Source organism: Sparus aurata, chromosome 19 (assembly GCF_900880675.1).
Source record: "Sparus aurata chromosome 19, fSpaAur1.1, whole genome shotgun sequence".
Classification (NCBI taxonomy): Eukaryota; Metazoa; Chordata; class Actinopteri; order Spariformes; family Sparidae; genus Sparus; species Sparus aurata.
Window position 1 is genome coordinate 22056994 of NC_044205.1, and position 13736 is coordinate 22070729.

Consider the following 13736-nt stretch of genomic DNA (forward strand, 5'->3'; position numbering starts at 1 on the left):
ATGGAAGTACTGTATATCAACGAAAATAAATCTAAGTTTGTATTACTATTTTTTTTTTCAGTTTTTTAAGTCTAAGTTTTTCAATCAACATGAAAAATGTAAACACATGTACAAATATGGAGAAATAAAAAATAAAGAAAGAAAGAAAACAGACCACACAGACTAAACAGAAGCAGAGCATCATCTTGGCACTTCCATTAGCATTAAGGATTTCTTAAAATCATTAATGATTTTAAGAAATCAGAGGCTGTCAACAATGGAACAGTGATTGGTTGAGGTTTGGCACGAGGTATCATTCACCATCTATGATTGGTTAGTCGCCACCCGCAAGGGGAGATGGGATAACAATGGCAGCATCAACAACACAAGCAGAACATGCTGCTGCATGCGACTTGCCTGAAGTCGCATGACTTGCCCTACTATGTACGAGGCAACAAGCATATTCATCTTAGATTTTGAAGAAAGTTAAAAGTTTTGGCTGATTGCTTGGTGTCTCATTCATGTTGCTCCACGGTTCCTTAGCAACAAGCTTTGTATGTGCATGCTGTCTCTGTAGGTGCTTCTTTAAGTTTGAGGTAGTGTGCACCTTACAGTCAAGTTATTTTCGTTACGTTCAACAAATTCAAAGTTGTGCTTGTATCTCCAACTGTCAAAATTGGCTTTACGCAGCGGGGGGTCTTCAGGCAATTTTATTTAGCAAGTAGCAAGAATGTAATGAGTAATGTAACTAATTGCTTTCTTCAGGGAGTAGTCATGTCATGTAAGGCATTACTATTTTTGAGAGTAATGTGTAATATATTACTTTTTTGAGTAACGAGCACCAACACTGATCTTTACAAAACCAGGCCCTTCTGAGTAACCACCATAAAAAAAAAGAAGAAAAGAATCCATCCATTGACCCTAGAGTGGTTCAATGGATGACTTTTTCCAAGACTTTTCTGAGCTTGAATTTCTTTTCCAAAACTGAATAGTACACGTTTAATGGTCAAATTGAAGAATGCATTGGGATAGTTATGTCAATACAGATAATAACAAAGAAGCCTATTCACTTGGCCTGTATTTTGTGCTTTGTTGTGCTCATGAACTTCATTCCAAAAGGTCTTCCCATGGTCTGCAACATTTCTAACTGATACCGAGAACCTGACACAACATTCTTGTAACAATGAATTTCATACAGGCATGCATTGTTGTGTAATGTTATTACGTTTATATTATCTATATTTTGTATTATTCTTATTATTATCATTATTGTCACTAATTTTATTATTACTATTATTACTCTTTATATGTAATTATTTTCATTTTGATAAATATGTACATATTCAATTATTAAAAGTTGTTTATCACATTATTTGTTCTCATTTAGTTCTATTCAATGCAATTAAATTCATCTTTAAACCAAGCAAATTCCAAAAGGTGTGCCAGTCAAAGTACATTTGGCAAATAAATTAGTATTACAATGAAACAATGTTGCAAATTTTATTGATACGGAACCTTAAAAACAGCAGCATTCATACAATGAGCTTCATGCAGACAGACAAGAGAATGAGAGCAATGAGTTACAAATCACATGTTCAACAGGATGTACATGCAGCCTGTAGTGGTACTGGCAGTAAAATGCTTACAAACCAGCCCCAACCTACATAAAAATATGAAAGTGTATAGGGGCTTGGGTTTCAAGGGGAGTGGTAAGATATACCAAATATAGACAACCAAAAGAAAGACAGCAGGTGTCCGGCTACTTGTAATGCAAGCAACTTTTACCCAAATAAGGATGGCCCTGATGCAAGGTAGCCTAGTTGACTGGTGACTTTTGTGGTCACTCAACTTGGCTGAAGAAAAATTCAAATTTCCCTGAACTAGAATAAAAGGGTGTAGCAAGGAAATCTCTGGCCTAAATAGACCAGAGTTTCTGGCTGGCAATATATCGAGATGAGATCTGCAGTGTGCCAGGGACAGATTCTGAACGGGTGTGAGTCCAACCTGGGTGCCATTCCCCACTTCACTTAAGCCTTCACAAAAGGGTGTTGTCACACCCAGATTGGCTGGGAGGGGAATACCCCAAGTTGCTTCCACTCATTGATTAGGTCAGTCAGTCTTCCAACCCTACACATAGGTGATCTGAATCCACCACAATCAGTCCAGAGGGCTTTTTAAATTCAGCTGATGACATAAAAAGATTGCTTACACAATGGGACTGCTACAAGCCCACTAAAACCTACACATACAGCTTCAAATGAACAGCAGCAAAAGTGAGGTCGGTCATGCCTCTTTGGATGCTATTTTACCAGATCTACTTCAGTTAACTTTTCTTTTATCTTAGCTACTCTGTCTCTGAAAAACAACTAAAACAACACTTTACAATGAAATTCAAAAAACACTTTAAAATGTTGCAACATTCATTACTCAAGAGTTTGATTACTTCATTGAAAAAATGCAGTTAAAAAAGCGAAGACTGTAATTGACACCATTTTATACCCTATAATAGATAAGGAACAAACTTTGAACTCTTGATTATAATTTGATTTCAAATTCCAGCTCTTGAGTGATTTCTTCAGCACTGTGTCTGTTCCACGTAGATTCATTCACCGGTTTTCTAAAATCAAAAACGTAAAAAGTATTTTAATATACAATTATTATACTCAACCCGGTCATCAAAGTTGATTTGATATTTATACTCAGCTCACTTCAGCTCAGTAGTGTGTTCTTGAAGTTGAACATTGAAGGTTTCAGGCAGGAGCCAACACAAACCCCCAGCAATTAAGGGGCAGATGCCATAAATCAGCATGGGGATGCTGTAATGGTAAACGTCCAGGAGCCGGGACAGGGGAGCGAGGAAGCCCGCCACACGAGCACAAGCTGAGTTAAGACTAACACCATTCTGCCTGCAAGAAAGTACAATGGAACAATCACACTTATTGTAATGACTTGGTAATGAGTTAAATCACAGTCGGCAAATAACAGAGTAATTAAAGAGTATATAAACACACACCACACACACACACACACTCACAAATAAATGAGTATTTCATAATTACAGAGCACAGTAGGCCTGTTTTATGTATTTACTGTAGGCATAGAGTAGTTGCTAGTTCATGCTAGAACAGCATTTTAATGACATTAAAATTCGCCATTGACAGCAAAACCTTGAACTGACTTGGCATTGATATGTTTGTCATATATCGATCATTACCTTTCTCTGTGTGAATAAATGTTGACGTCAGTTATAAAAAGGGAGGCTGAAGTGGAAAAAGAATGCTGAGTCTCCGAGTGATGATAAAAATATGATAGAAAATGATTGATATGCTTGTAATAAGTCATTTATGTAATCATTATGAGTAGCGGTAGAAAGGCTGCAATGAGCAATGATTTAGACCCTGAGGATTTAGAAGATTAGTCGGAACCCTGAGGTTTTTCCTTTCTTACCTCTGTCACGATGCTGGAAGCACCTTCAGGTGCCTCGTAGTCCCATCCATCTATGCATCTAGTTGTGCTGTTAATCCCATATGCTTCAATGGTTGGCAAATCCAAATCCACAGGTGTGAACATTTTACAGCTTTCAAACCTTCCTTCCATCACAGGGAGGGTGAGATTTCTTTGTCTCTCATCAGTCAGGTTGGGCCCATGCTCCAAGATCCAGTCATTGTTGCAGTTGATGTTGGAAGCTAATAGCTATATACACCTGACCTGTCGCATTAAAAGCAGCAAAGATGCTGCAAATGCATAATGCAGTGACTAAACGTTTCTGAAATAAACCAAACTCTCCAACCTCCTTTAGTATCTGCCCGAAGTTGCTCATATTGACATGTGGTTGAATGTTTAATGCGTCATCATGGAAGTGTAGCGTTCAGTATGTGTCAGCCCAGGTTTATAAGTTCTGAGTAAAAAATTAATAAGCCTGTTACTTTATTTGAATTTATCTGATCTTGGTAAGTAATCTTTAACCAACATTCATAAACATTAACCAAGCACAAGCTTCCATATGTTGTAAGCATTCAACAAAGCAATAACACGAGCAGTTAAATGTAAGTTAACGTAAGTAAAATTAGCATAAATTAGGATAAATTAAACAATATATAGAAATCACATGTACAACAGTATGTGAATGCAGCCAACTAGCAACCACACATACAGCTTCAAACAAACAGCAACAAAGGAAGAGTCAGTCATGCCCTTTTAGACCTTATTCTGCCTAAGGACCTAATTAACCTTGCCATTACCTTAGATGTCCTATCTGTCTCTGATACCCTTATGAAATTCAGTCCGAACCATAAAAAGATAGCAAGTCTTACACAATGGTACTGCTGCAACTAAACTAAACTTACACACACAGCCTCAAACAAACAGCAACATAGGTGAGGTCAGTCTTTACTTTTACTTTAGCTACTCTGTCTCTGTTATGGATGCACGTAAATACATGTTTGGTCCAAAACAAGTTTTTATTTGAGAACCATTTGTGAATACATCAATTTCTACAATACTGGCAGTTATATAATGCACTAAAACAACTAAAACAAGACTTCAAAATTAAATTTAAAAAACGTTTCACCATTTTCATTTTTTAACCTTTACTACTCACAAGTTTGATTACTTCATTGTAAAATTGTGGTTAAAAAAAGCAAAGATTGTACTTGACACCATTTGATACCTGATAATATTGATTGATAAAATGATTATGATTTCATTTCAACTTCCAGTTCTTGAGTGAGTTGTTCAGCACTGCGTCTGTTCCACGTAGATTCATTCACCGGTTTTCTAAAATCAAAAGCATAAAAAGTATTTTGATATACAATTAATATACCCAACCCAGTCAACAAAGTTCATCTGATATTCATACTCAGCTCACTTCAGCTCAGTAGTGTGTTCTTGAAGTTGAACATTGAGGGTTTCAGGCAGTAGCCAACACAAACCCCCAGCAATTAAGGGGGAGATGCCATATATCAGCATGGGGATGCTGTAATGGTAAACATCCAGGAGCCGGAACAGGGGAGCGAGGAAGCCCGCCACACGAGCACAAGCTGAGCTAATACTAACACCATTCTGCCTGTAAGAAAGTACAATGGAAACTACAATCACACTTATTGTAATAATATCGGTAATGACATAAAATACAGTTCACATATAATAGAGTAATTCAAAAGTATATAAACACTTGGGCGCAATTTATCTCAGTAGGTAGAGCGGGTGTCCCATATACAGAGGCTTTGTCCTCGCTGCAGAGGACCCGGGTTTGACTCCCGGCCCGGGTCCCTTTGCTGCGTGTCACTCCCCCTCTCTAATCCTGTTTCCTGTCCAAGTCTTCAGCTGTCCTATCTATTCAAGCCAAAAGGCCCAAAAAAATACTTGGGAAAAAAAAAGTATATAAACACACACACATACACACACACTCATAAAAACACACAAATTAATAAGTATTTCATAATTAAAGTAGCCCCCCTTTTTATATACAGTAGATATAGTGTAGTTGCTATATAGGCTGTAAACTAAAGTAGTCCGGATCAATCATTGGCTTTTTCTGTGTGAATAAATGTTGATGTCAGTTATTTAAAGGGAGGCTGAAGTGCAAAAAGGATGCTGAGCTTTCAAGTGCCATCAGGAGACATTAAATCCCCCCTCCAGTGTCTTTTGATATTTTTTTTATGATATTTCATATCTTTTCATATAACATATTGTCCAAATATGTTTTGACAATTAACCTAATTTTGTACTCAAATCCACAAAATGTAAGGTGCTGCTAATGTGGAATAATGATATATGACTAGAGTAGAATCTAGGAGACATATGATGTCCTCCAGCTGGGTTATAAAAGCAGTGCGGCTCCACTAAGAAACCGGTGTGTGAGTGGTTGAACGTTAGCTATTGTCAGCTATCATTGCTAACATTAGCTAATTCCAACTATCATGGCTAACGTTCTTAGTGAAATGTAGTTATGTGCACATCATGTATCAATCACTCAAAATGGGACTCACTCACACACTTGATTATAGCTAATATTTAGAAAATGATTGATATGCTTGTAATAAGTCATTTATGTAATCATGTTACATTAGAAAGACTGATATTACCTTAAAACGGTTGGGTATAGTTCTGGAGTGTAAATGTAGGCCGTGGTGAAAGAGGCAGTTCCAGCAAATTTTCCCATTACAGCTATGGTTGTAGACACCACTGGAAGATCTGTTAGTAATATATTTGAAAAACATTTACAGATATATGGCAAATATACACTTAAGAATTCAAACCTCAGTTTAAAAAAAAAAATGTATGACCATGTCCAAGGTTTTGAAATTACCATTTGGAATAGCAGGGATCAAGAGGCAAGCAGCACCTCCAAAGAGCAAGTAGCCTGATTGACACGTTCTCCTTCCAAAATGTTGATTTAAAACCAAAGCGCTTAGGTTTGCAGGAATTTCAATAAGACCAAAGATGAACTGCGTGAGGAAGAGATTCAGACCAAAACCACGAACATTCAGGCTCAGTCCATAATATACCAGACTTGATGAAAACCTGGTAACACAGTTGGAGGGAAACATTCAGATTTACTACTACTCAGCAACAGTATCATTGGGTTAGAGTGTACTGTTAGCGCCGTAGCTATGACATATCATTGCTGAACACTATTACGTTTGTAACGACTGAAAAAGCATACCAGTTAAAGCCCACTAGGAGAGTGCGTTTTCTCAAATATGAAATCCGGAAGAGGTCCAACACGTTTCCTCTTTCAGATGTACCCTCCATCTCACACTGTTAAAAAAAAGTTCCAAGAAAATGATCACATGTCATAGAGAGATTGACTATATTTTCAATCAATGTGATGCAGCTCACCATGTCTTGCAGATCATCTGGGATCGTCCTGCCATTCACCCTGGCTGCCCTCTGAAGCAAGTTTAGTGCCTCTTCTTTCCTGCCACGGGCCATGAGCCAACGTGCCGACTCTGGGAGGAACCTTTTTCAGCAGAGGTTCAAAATCAGAGATGTTATAATTAAAACTTTGCCACAATGTATTTGTCAAGTTGCACTTGGTGATGTTTAAAATAAAAATGGTCAGATGGACTACTGACCAGTAATGGAATCCCACAAGTAGGACAACAGGGCTGAAGAGCACAAGCTGCAGGATCCTCCAGTTGAGAATTAAGTATGCAATACCAGACAACAGCATCAGTCCAGTAGAAAAGAGTGTAAGAATCATCCATGTGCAAAGAGCATTCTTAGACGGACCAGTCCACTCCACCCCTGTGTGACAGATGTTGATATCATAAACACAATTACCTATTACTTTATAGATTAATGTGCTTGCTATCACCATACACTCATTCACCAAAGAAAAGTTCATATTTGAGTCTTATTCCCAACTCGTCAAATTCTGACACATTGGAATTGTAGGTCGGGGCAGCCACCCTCCCAATTTATCAGTATTTGACAAATAGGACCTTTAATGCCAACTTTACTGTTGTGGCAGAGTTGAACTGAACTATTTGTGCTGACAGTGAAAGAAGGGATGTTTAGATTGATCTCAAAGGAAATCAGATCAGTAAGTTGGACATAACCCAAGAATGGACTCTTTTTCTATTTTCTACATTTCGACTATTCAATAAAATGTAGGTGTCTTTTCAGAGATGAACAATGTTCCTACCCATCACAGATGTGTTGATTAAAATGACGCCTCCTGTAGCCCCACAAAAAAATTTCAGGACCATGTAGACATGGATGTTTGGTGTGAACGCAGTACCCGCACCAAACAACAGAAGTAAAATGAGGGTGAGTAGGATTGTTATGCGTCGTCCAAACCTGCAGACAGGGGAGAAAAGACATTTGTTCAGAGTGAATTCAAAGATATGTTTATTGTTAATCAATCATTGTTTGTTTGCCACCATGATGGCATCATTAGTTAGTCAATCCCTCTGTACTGTTCATATAGATACATTTATTTGGCAAGTCTTAAACTAATTTCCCTTTCTGTTAAATGTTAAACTTCAAGGTCTTGTTTTCAAACTTATTAGCATTTAGCTACTTCCAAACCAAAATCCAATGTTTTACAAAGAATGAGATCTATCACTGAAATTGGACAGGAGGTGGTAGTGGACATGTCGTTGGTCCCAACCTGTCAGAAACTGCCCCGAAGACCAGCGCTCCAACCAGAACACCTGCCATGTAGATGGACTGTGATGCCTCAACAAAACCACTCTTGTCACAAACAAGGTCAAACTGAGAAGAAAAGGCAGGTAACAGGAGTAGAACAGAAAGGAATCAACCAAAGAAGGGTTTACAGGATCAATACACACAACTAAGGGTGTGAGCAATGATTTAGACCCTGAGGATTTAGAAGATTAGTCGGAACCCTGTGGTTTTTCCTTTCTTACCTCTGTCACGATGCTGGAAGCACCTTCAGGTGCCTCGTAGTCCCATCCATCTATGCATCCAGTTGTGCTGTTAATCCCATATGCTTCAATGGTTTGCAAAACCAAATCCACAGGTGTGAACATTTTACAGCTTTCAAACTTTCCATCCTTGTTCATAGGGAGGGTGAGATTTCTTTGTCTCTCATTAGTCAGGTTGGGCTCATGCTCCAAGATCCAGTCAGTGTTGCAGTGATGTGGGAAGCCAACAGCTGTATACACCTGACCAATTGTGTTAAAAGCAGCAAAGATGCTGCAAATGCACAATGCAGCTACTAAACGTTTCTGAAATAAACCAAACTCTCCAACCTCCTTTAGGATCTGCCCGAAGTTGCTCATATCGACATGTGGCTGAATGTTTAGTGCGTCCTCAAGAAAGTGCAGCGTTCGGTGTGTCAGCCCAGGTTTCTAAGTTGTGAGTAAAAAAGGAAGTCTGACACTATAGTTGCATCAATCTGAACTTGGTAAGTAATCTTTAACCATCATTCATAAACATTAAACAAGCACACTTTTCCTTTTAGCTTTGTGACGATCCCTTCACCCAGGCACTAGGTGTCCCTGTTTCTTCTGGGTTGTGTTTTGCAGGTGCTGAATGGAGGGTCGTCAGCTGCATGAGTAACACCTGGGCCAGGGTGCTTTGCGTATAAAGACCTTACTCATTCTGCGGACAGTCTCTCTGGGGGACTGATCTCGGCTCACCGGCAGACCTGATGGCAGCACGTTTTCCTTGTTTCTTTTGCTCTGCACATACATTGTCACACACCCATACATGCGTTCATTAATGATACTGATCCTTACGCGTTTTCCTTGGTTGATTAATGCTTGTGAGACCAATAAATACCGCTTGCTAGTAGCCAGCTCGTGCTTGTCTCCCTACTTTGGCACAGCCATGGAGCCAGGTTGTGACAGATTCTATATGTTGTAAACGTTCAACAAAGCAATAACAAGAGCAGTTAAATGTAAGTTAACATAAGTAAAATTAGAATAAATTAGGATAAATTAAACAATATATAGAAATCACATGCTCAATAATATGTGAATGCAGCCAACTAGCAACCACACATACAGCTTCAAACAAACAGTAACAAAGGAGAAGTCAGTCATGCCCTTTTAGACCTTATTCTGCTCAAGGATCTAATTAACTTTGCCTTTACTTCAGATGTCCTGTCTGTCTCTGATACCCTTATGAAATTCAGTCCATACCATAAAAAGATAGCAAGTCTTACACAATAGTACTGCTAGAAACTAAACCAAACCTACACTTACAGCTTCAAACAAACAGCAACATAGGTGAGGTCAGTCATGCCCTTCTTGCCAGATCTAATTTAGTTAACTTTGCTTTTACTTTAGCTACTCTGTCTCTGAAATGGATGCACGTAAACAAATTTTTGGAAAAAAACAAGTTTTTATTTGAGAATCTTTTTTGAATACATATATATCTACAATAATGGCAGTAATATAATGCACTAAAAACAACTAAAACAAGACTTTACAATGAAATTTAAAAAATGCTTCATTTTTTTTTAACCTTTACTACTCAAGAGTTTGATAACTTAATTGTAAAATTATGGTTAAAAAAGCAAAGACTGTACTTGACACCCTTTTTTACCTGAAAATAGATAAGAAACAAAATAAACTTTGAACTCTTGATCATGATTTAGTTTCAAACTCCAGCTCTTGAGTGAGTTGTTCAGCACTGTGTCTGTTCCACGTCGATTCATTCATTGGTTTTCTAAAATCAAAAACATAAAAAGTCTTTTAATATACAATTATTATACTCAACCCAGTCAGCAAAGTTAATCTGATATTTATACTCAGCTCACTTCAGCTCAGTAGAGTGTTCTTTAAGTTGAACATTGAGGGTTTCAGGCAGTAGCCAACACAAACCCCCAGCAATTAAGGGGGAGATGCCATATATCAGCATGGGGATGCTGTAATGGTAAACATCCAGGAGCCGGAACAGGGGAGCGAGGAAGCCCGCCAAACGAGCACACGCTGAGCTAATACTAACACCATTCTGCCTGCAAGAAAGTACAATGGAAACTAAAATCACACTTATTGTAATAATTTCAGTAATTACATAAATTACAGTCCACAAATAATAGTAATTCAAAAGTATATAAACACACAAACATACACAAACACACACACACTCATAAAAACACACAAATTAATGAGTATTTCATGATTACAGTAGCCCCCCTTTTTATTTACTGTAGATATAGTGTAGTTGCTATACAGGCTGTAAACTGAAGTTGTCCAGATCAATCTTCAATCAAAAAACCCCCAAAATGCATGGAGTGCTGCTTGGGTTTAGAAAAAGGTGTCCCTCTGGTGCTCTTCAGTTTAGGGATCCAAGTAGAACTTATAAGAAAAGATCTGAGGCACTCAAGAGGGTAATTACCCTCGAGTGCCTCAGATCTTTTCTTATGTTGTCTGGATCAATCATTAGCTTTTTCTGTGTGAATAAATGTTGATGTCAGTTATTAAAAGGGAGGCTGAAGTGCAAAAAGAATGCTGAGCTTTCAACATTGGCTAATTCCACCCATCACATGTTATGTAGCTAATGCCAACTATCATGGCTAGCGTTCTTGGTGAAATGGAGTTATGTGCACATCATGTATCAATCATTAAAAATGGGACTCGCTCACACACGACTGATTATAGCAAACATTTAGAAAATGATTGATATGCTTGTAATAAGTCATTTATGTAATCTGTTACATTAGAAAGACTGATATTACCTTAAAACAGTTGGGTATAGTTCTGAAGTGTAAATGTAAGCTGTGGTGAAAGAGGCAGTTCCAGCAAATTTTCCCATTACAGCTATGGTTGTAGACACCACTGGAAGATCTGTTAGTAATATATTTGAAAAACATTTACAGATATATGGCAAATATACACTTAAGAATTCAAACCTCAGTTTAAAAAAAAAAATGTATGACCATGTCCAAGGTTTTGAAATTACCATTTGGAATAGCAGGGATCAAGAGGCAAGCAGCACCTCCAAAGAGCAAGTAGCCTGATTGACATGTTCTCCTTCCAAAATGTTGATTCAAAACCAAAGCGCTTAGGTTTGCAGGAATTTCAATAAGACCAAAGATGAACTGCGTGAGGAAGAGATTCAGACCAAAACCACGAACATTCAGGCTCAGTCCATAATATACCAGACTTGATGAAAACCTGGTAACACAGTTGGAGAGAAACATTCAGATTTGCTACTACTCAGCAACAGTATCATTGGGTTAGAGTGTACTGTTAGCGCCGTAGCTATGACATATCATTGCTGAACACTATCATAAACATTTATAACGATTGAAAAAGCACACCAGTTAAAGCCCACTAGGAGAGTGCGTTTTCTCAAATATGAAATCCAGAAGAGGTCCAACACGTTTCTTCTTTCAGATGTACCCTCCATCTCACACTGAAAAAGAAGTTCCCAGAAAATGATCACATATCATAAAGAGATTGACTATATTTTTAATCAATGTGATGCAGCTCACCATGTCTTGCAGATCATCTGGGATCGTCCTGCCATTCACCCTGGCTGCCCTCTGAAGCAAGTTTAGTGCCTCTTCTTTCCTGCCACGGGCCATGAGCCAACGTGCCGACTCTGGGAGGAACCTTTTCAGCAGAGGTTTAAAATCAGAGATGTTATAATTAAAACTTTGCCACAATGTGTTTGTCAAGTTGTACTTGATGATGTTTAAAATCAAAATGGTCAGATGGACTACTGACCAGTAATGGAATCCCACAAGTAGGACAACAGGGCTGAAGAGCACAAGCTGCAGGATCCTCCAGTTGAGAATTAAGTATGCAATACCAGACAACAGCATCAGTCCAACAGAAAAAAGTGTAAGAATCATCCATGTGCAAAGAGCATTCTTAGATGGACCAGTCCACTCCACCCCTGTGTGACAGATGTAGATATCATAAACACAATTACCTATTAATCCATACATTAAAGTGCTTTCCTATCACCATACACTCATTCACCAGTGTTTTAAAGATGCTATTTGTAAGAAGAGTTGATATTTGAGTCTTATTCCCAACTCGTCAAATGCTGACACATTGGAATTGTAGGTCGGGGCGGCCACTATCCCAATTTCTCAGTATTCGACAAATAGGACCTTTAATGCCATATTTACTGTTGTGGCAGAGTTGTACTGAACCATTTGTGCTGACAGTGAAAGAAGGGATGTTTAGATTGATCTCAAAGGAAATCAGACCAGTAAGTTGGACATTACCCAACAATGGCCTCTTTTTCTATTTTGTACATTTCAACTACTCAATACAATTTGGGTGTCTTTTCAGAGATGAACAGTGTTCCTACCCATCACAGATGTGTTGATTAAAATGACACCTCCTGTAGCCCCGCAAAAAAAATTCAGGACCATGTAGACATAGATGTTTGGTGTGAACGCAGTACCCACACCAAACAACAGAAGTAAAATGAGGGTGAGTAGGATTGTTATGCGTCGTCCAAACCTGCAGACAAGGGAGAAAAAACGTTTTTTCAAAGGGAATTCATCGATATATGTATATTGTTAATCAATCATTGTTTGTTTGCCACCATGATGGCATCATTAGTTAATCAGTCCCTCTGTACTATGTGTCCATCCTGATACATTTATTTGGCAAGTCTTAAAATAATTTCCCTTTCTGTTAAATGTTAAACTTCTGGCATAACATCTACTGTAAAACCAAACCTGTCAGAAACTGCCCCGAAGACCAGCGCTCCAACCAGAACACCTGCCATGTAGATGGACTGTGATGCCTCAACAAAACCACTCTTGTCACAAACAAGATCAAACTGAGAAGAAAAGGCAGGTAACAGGAGTAGAACCGAAAGGGATCTATCAAAGAAGGGTTTACAGGACCAATACACACAACTGAGCAATGATTCATACCCTGAGGACTTAGAAGTTTAGTAGGAATCCTGAGGTGCTTGCTTACCTCTGTCACAATGCTGGAAGCACCTTCAGGTGCTTTGTAGTCCCATCCATCTATGCAGCCAGTTGTGCTGTTAATCCCATATGCTTCAATGATTTCTAAATCCAAATCCACAGGTGTGAACATTTTACAGCTTTCAAACCTTCCATCCTTGTTCACAGGGAGGGTGAGATTTCTTTGTCTCTCATCAGTCAGGTTGGTCCCACGCTCCAAGATCCAGTGAGTGTTGCAGTGATGTTTGAAGCTAACTGCTGTGTACACCTGACCAATTGTGTTAAAAGCAGAAAAGATGCTGCAAATGCACAATGCAGCAACTAAACGTTTCTGAAATAAACCAAACTCTCCGACCTCCTTTAGGATCTGCCCAAAGTTGCTCATATCGACATGTGG

At 38.5% G+C, this 13736-nt stretch overlaps 2 protein-coding genes and 1 long non-coding RNA gene across 3 annotated transcripts; all 3 read right to left on the reverse strand.

The window, feature by feature from the left end:
- Window positions 1–1465: 1465 nt before the first annotated feature.
- LOC115569719 (uncharacterized) lies at window positions 1466–3839 on the reverse strand. The gene is made up of 3 exons (XR_003981616.1): window positions 3427–3839; window positions 2688–2885; window positions 1466–2596 (listed from the first exon to the last, which is right to left on the reverse strand). It is a non-coding gene; the product is annotated as an uncharacterized LOC115569719 (long non-coding RNA).
- A 581-nt stretch (window positions 3840–4420) lies between these two features.
- Window positions 4421–9738, reverse strand: LOC115569718 (solute carrier family 22 member 13-like). Its single transcript, XM_030397771.1, has 13 exons — window positions 9660–9738; window positions 9235–9305; window positions 8903–9134; window positions 8358–8801; window positions 8099–8202; window positions 7631–7785; window positions 7059–7230; window positions 6823–6943; window positions 6647–6741; window positions 6290–6504; window positions 6066–6174; window positions 4847–5044; window positions 4421–4755 (listed from the first exon to the last, which is right to left on the reverse strand). The coding sequence occupies exons 4-13, from the start codon at window positions 8730–8732 to the stop codon at window positions 4674–4676; spliced, it is 1626 nt and encodes a 541-aa protein (XP_030253631.1). The 5' UTR covers window positions 8733–8801; window positions 8903–9134; window positions 9235–9305; window positions 9660–9738; the 3' UTR covers window positions 4421–4673.
- Window positions 9739–9849: 111 nt separating this feature from the next.
- Window positions 9850–13724, reverse strand: LOC115570301 (solute carrier family 22 member 13-like). Its single transcript, XM_030398782.1, has 10 exons — window positions 13350–13724; window positions 13103–13206; window positions 12727–12881; window positions 12132–12303; window positions 11897–12017; window positions 11723–11817; window positions 11362–11576; window positions 11138–11246; window positions 10217–10414; window positions 9850–10125 (listed from the first exon to the last, which is right to left on the reverse strand). The coding sequence occupies exons 1-10, from the start codon at window positions 13722–13724 to the stop codon at window positions 10044–10046; spliced, it is 1626 nt and encodes a 541-aa protein (XP_030254642.1). The 3' UTR covers window positions 9850–10043.
- Between the last annotated feature and the right edge of the window lie 12 nt (window positions 13725–13736).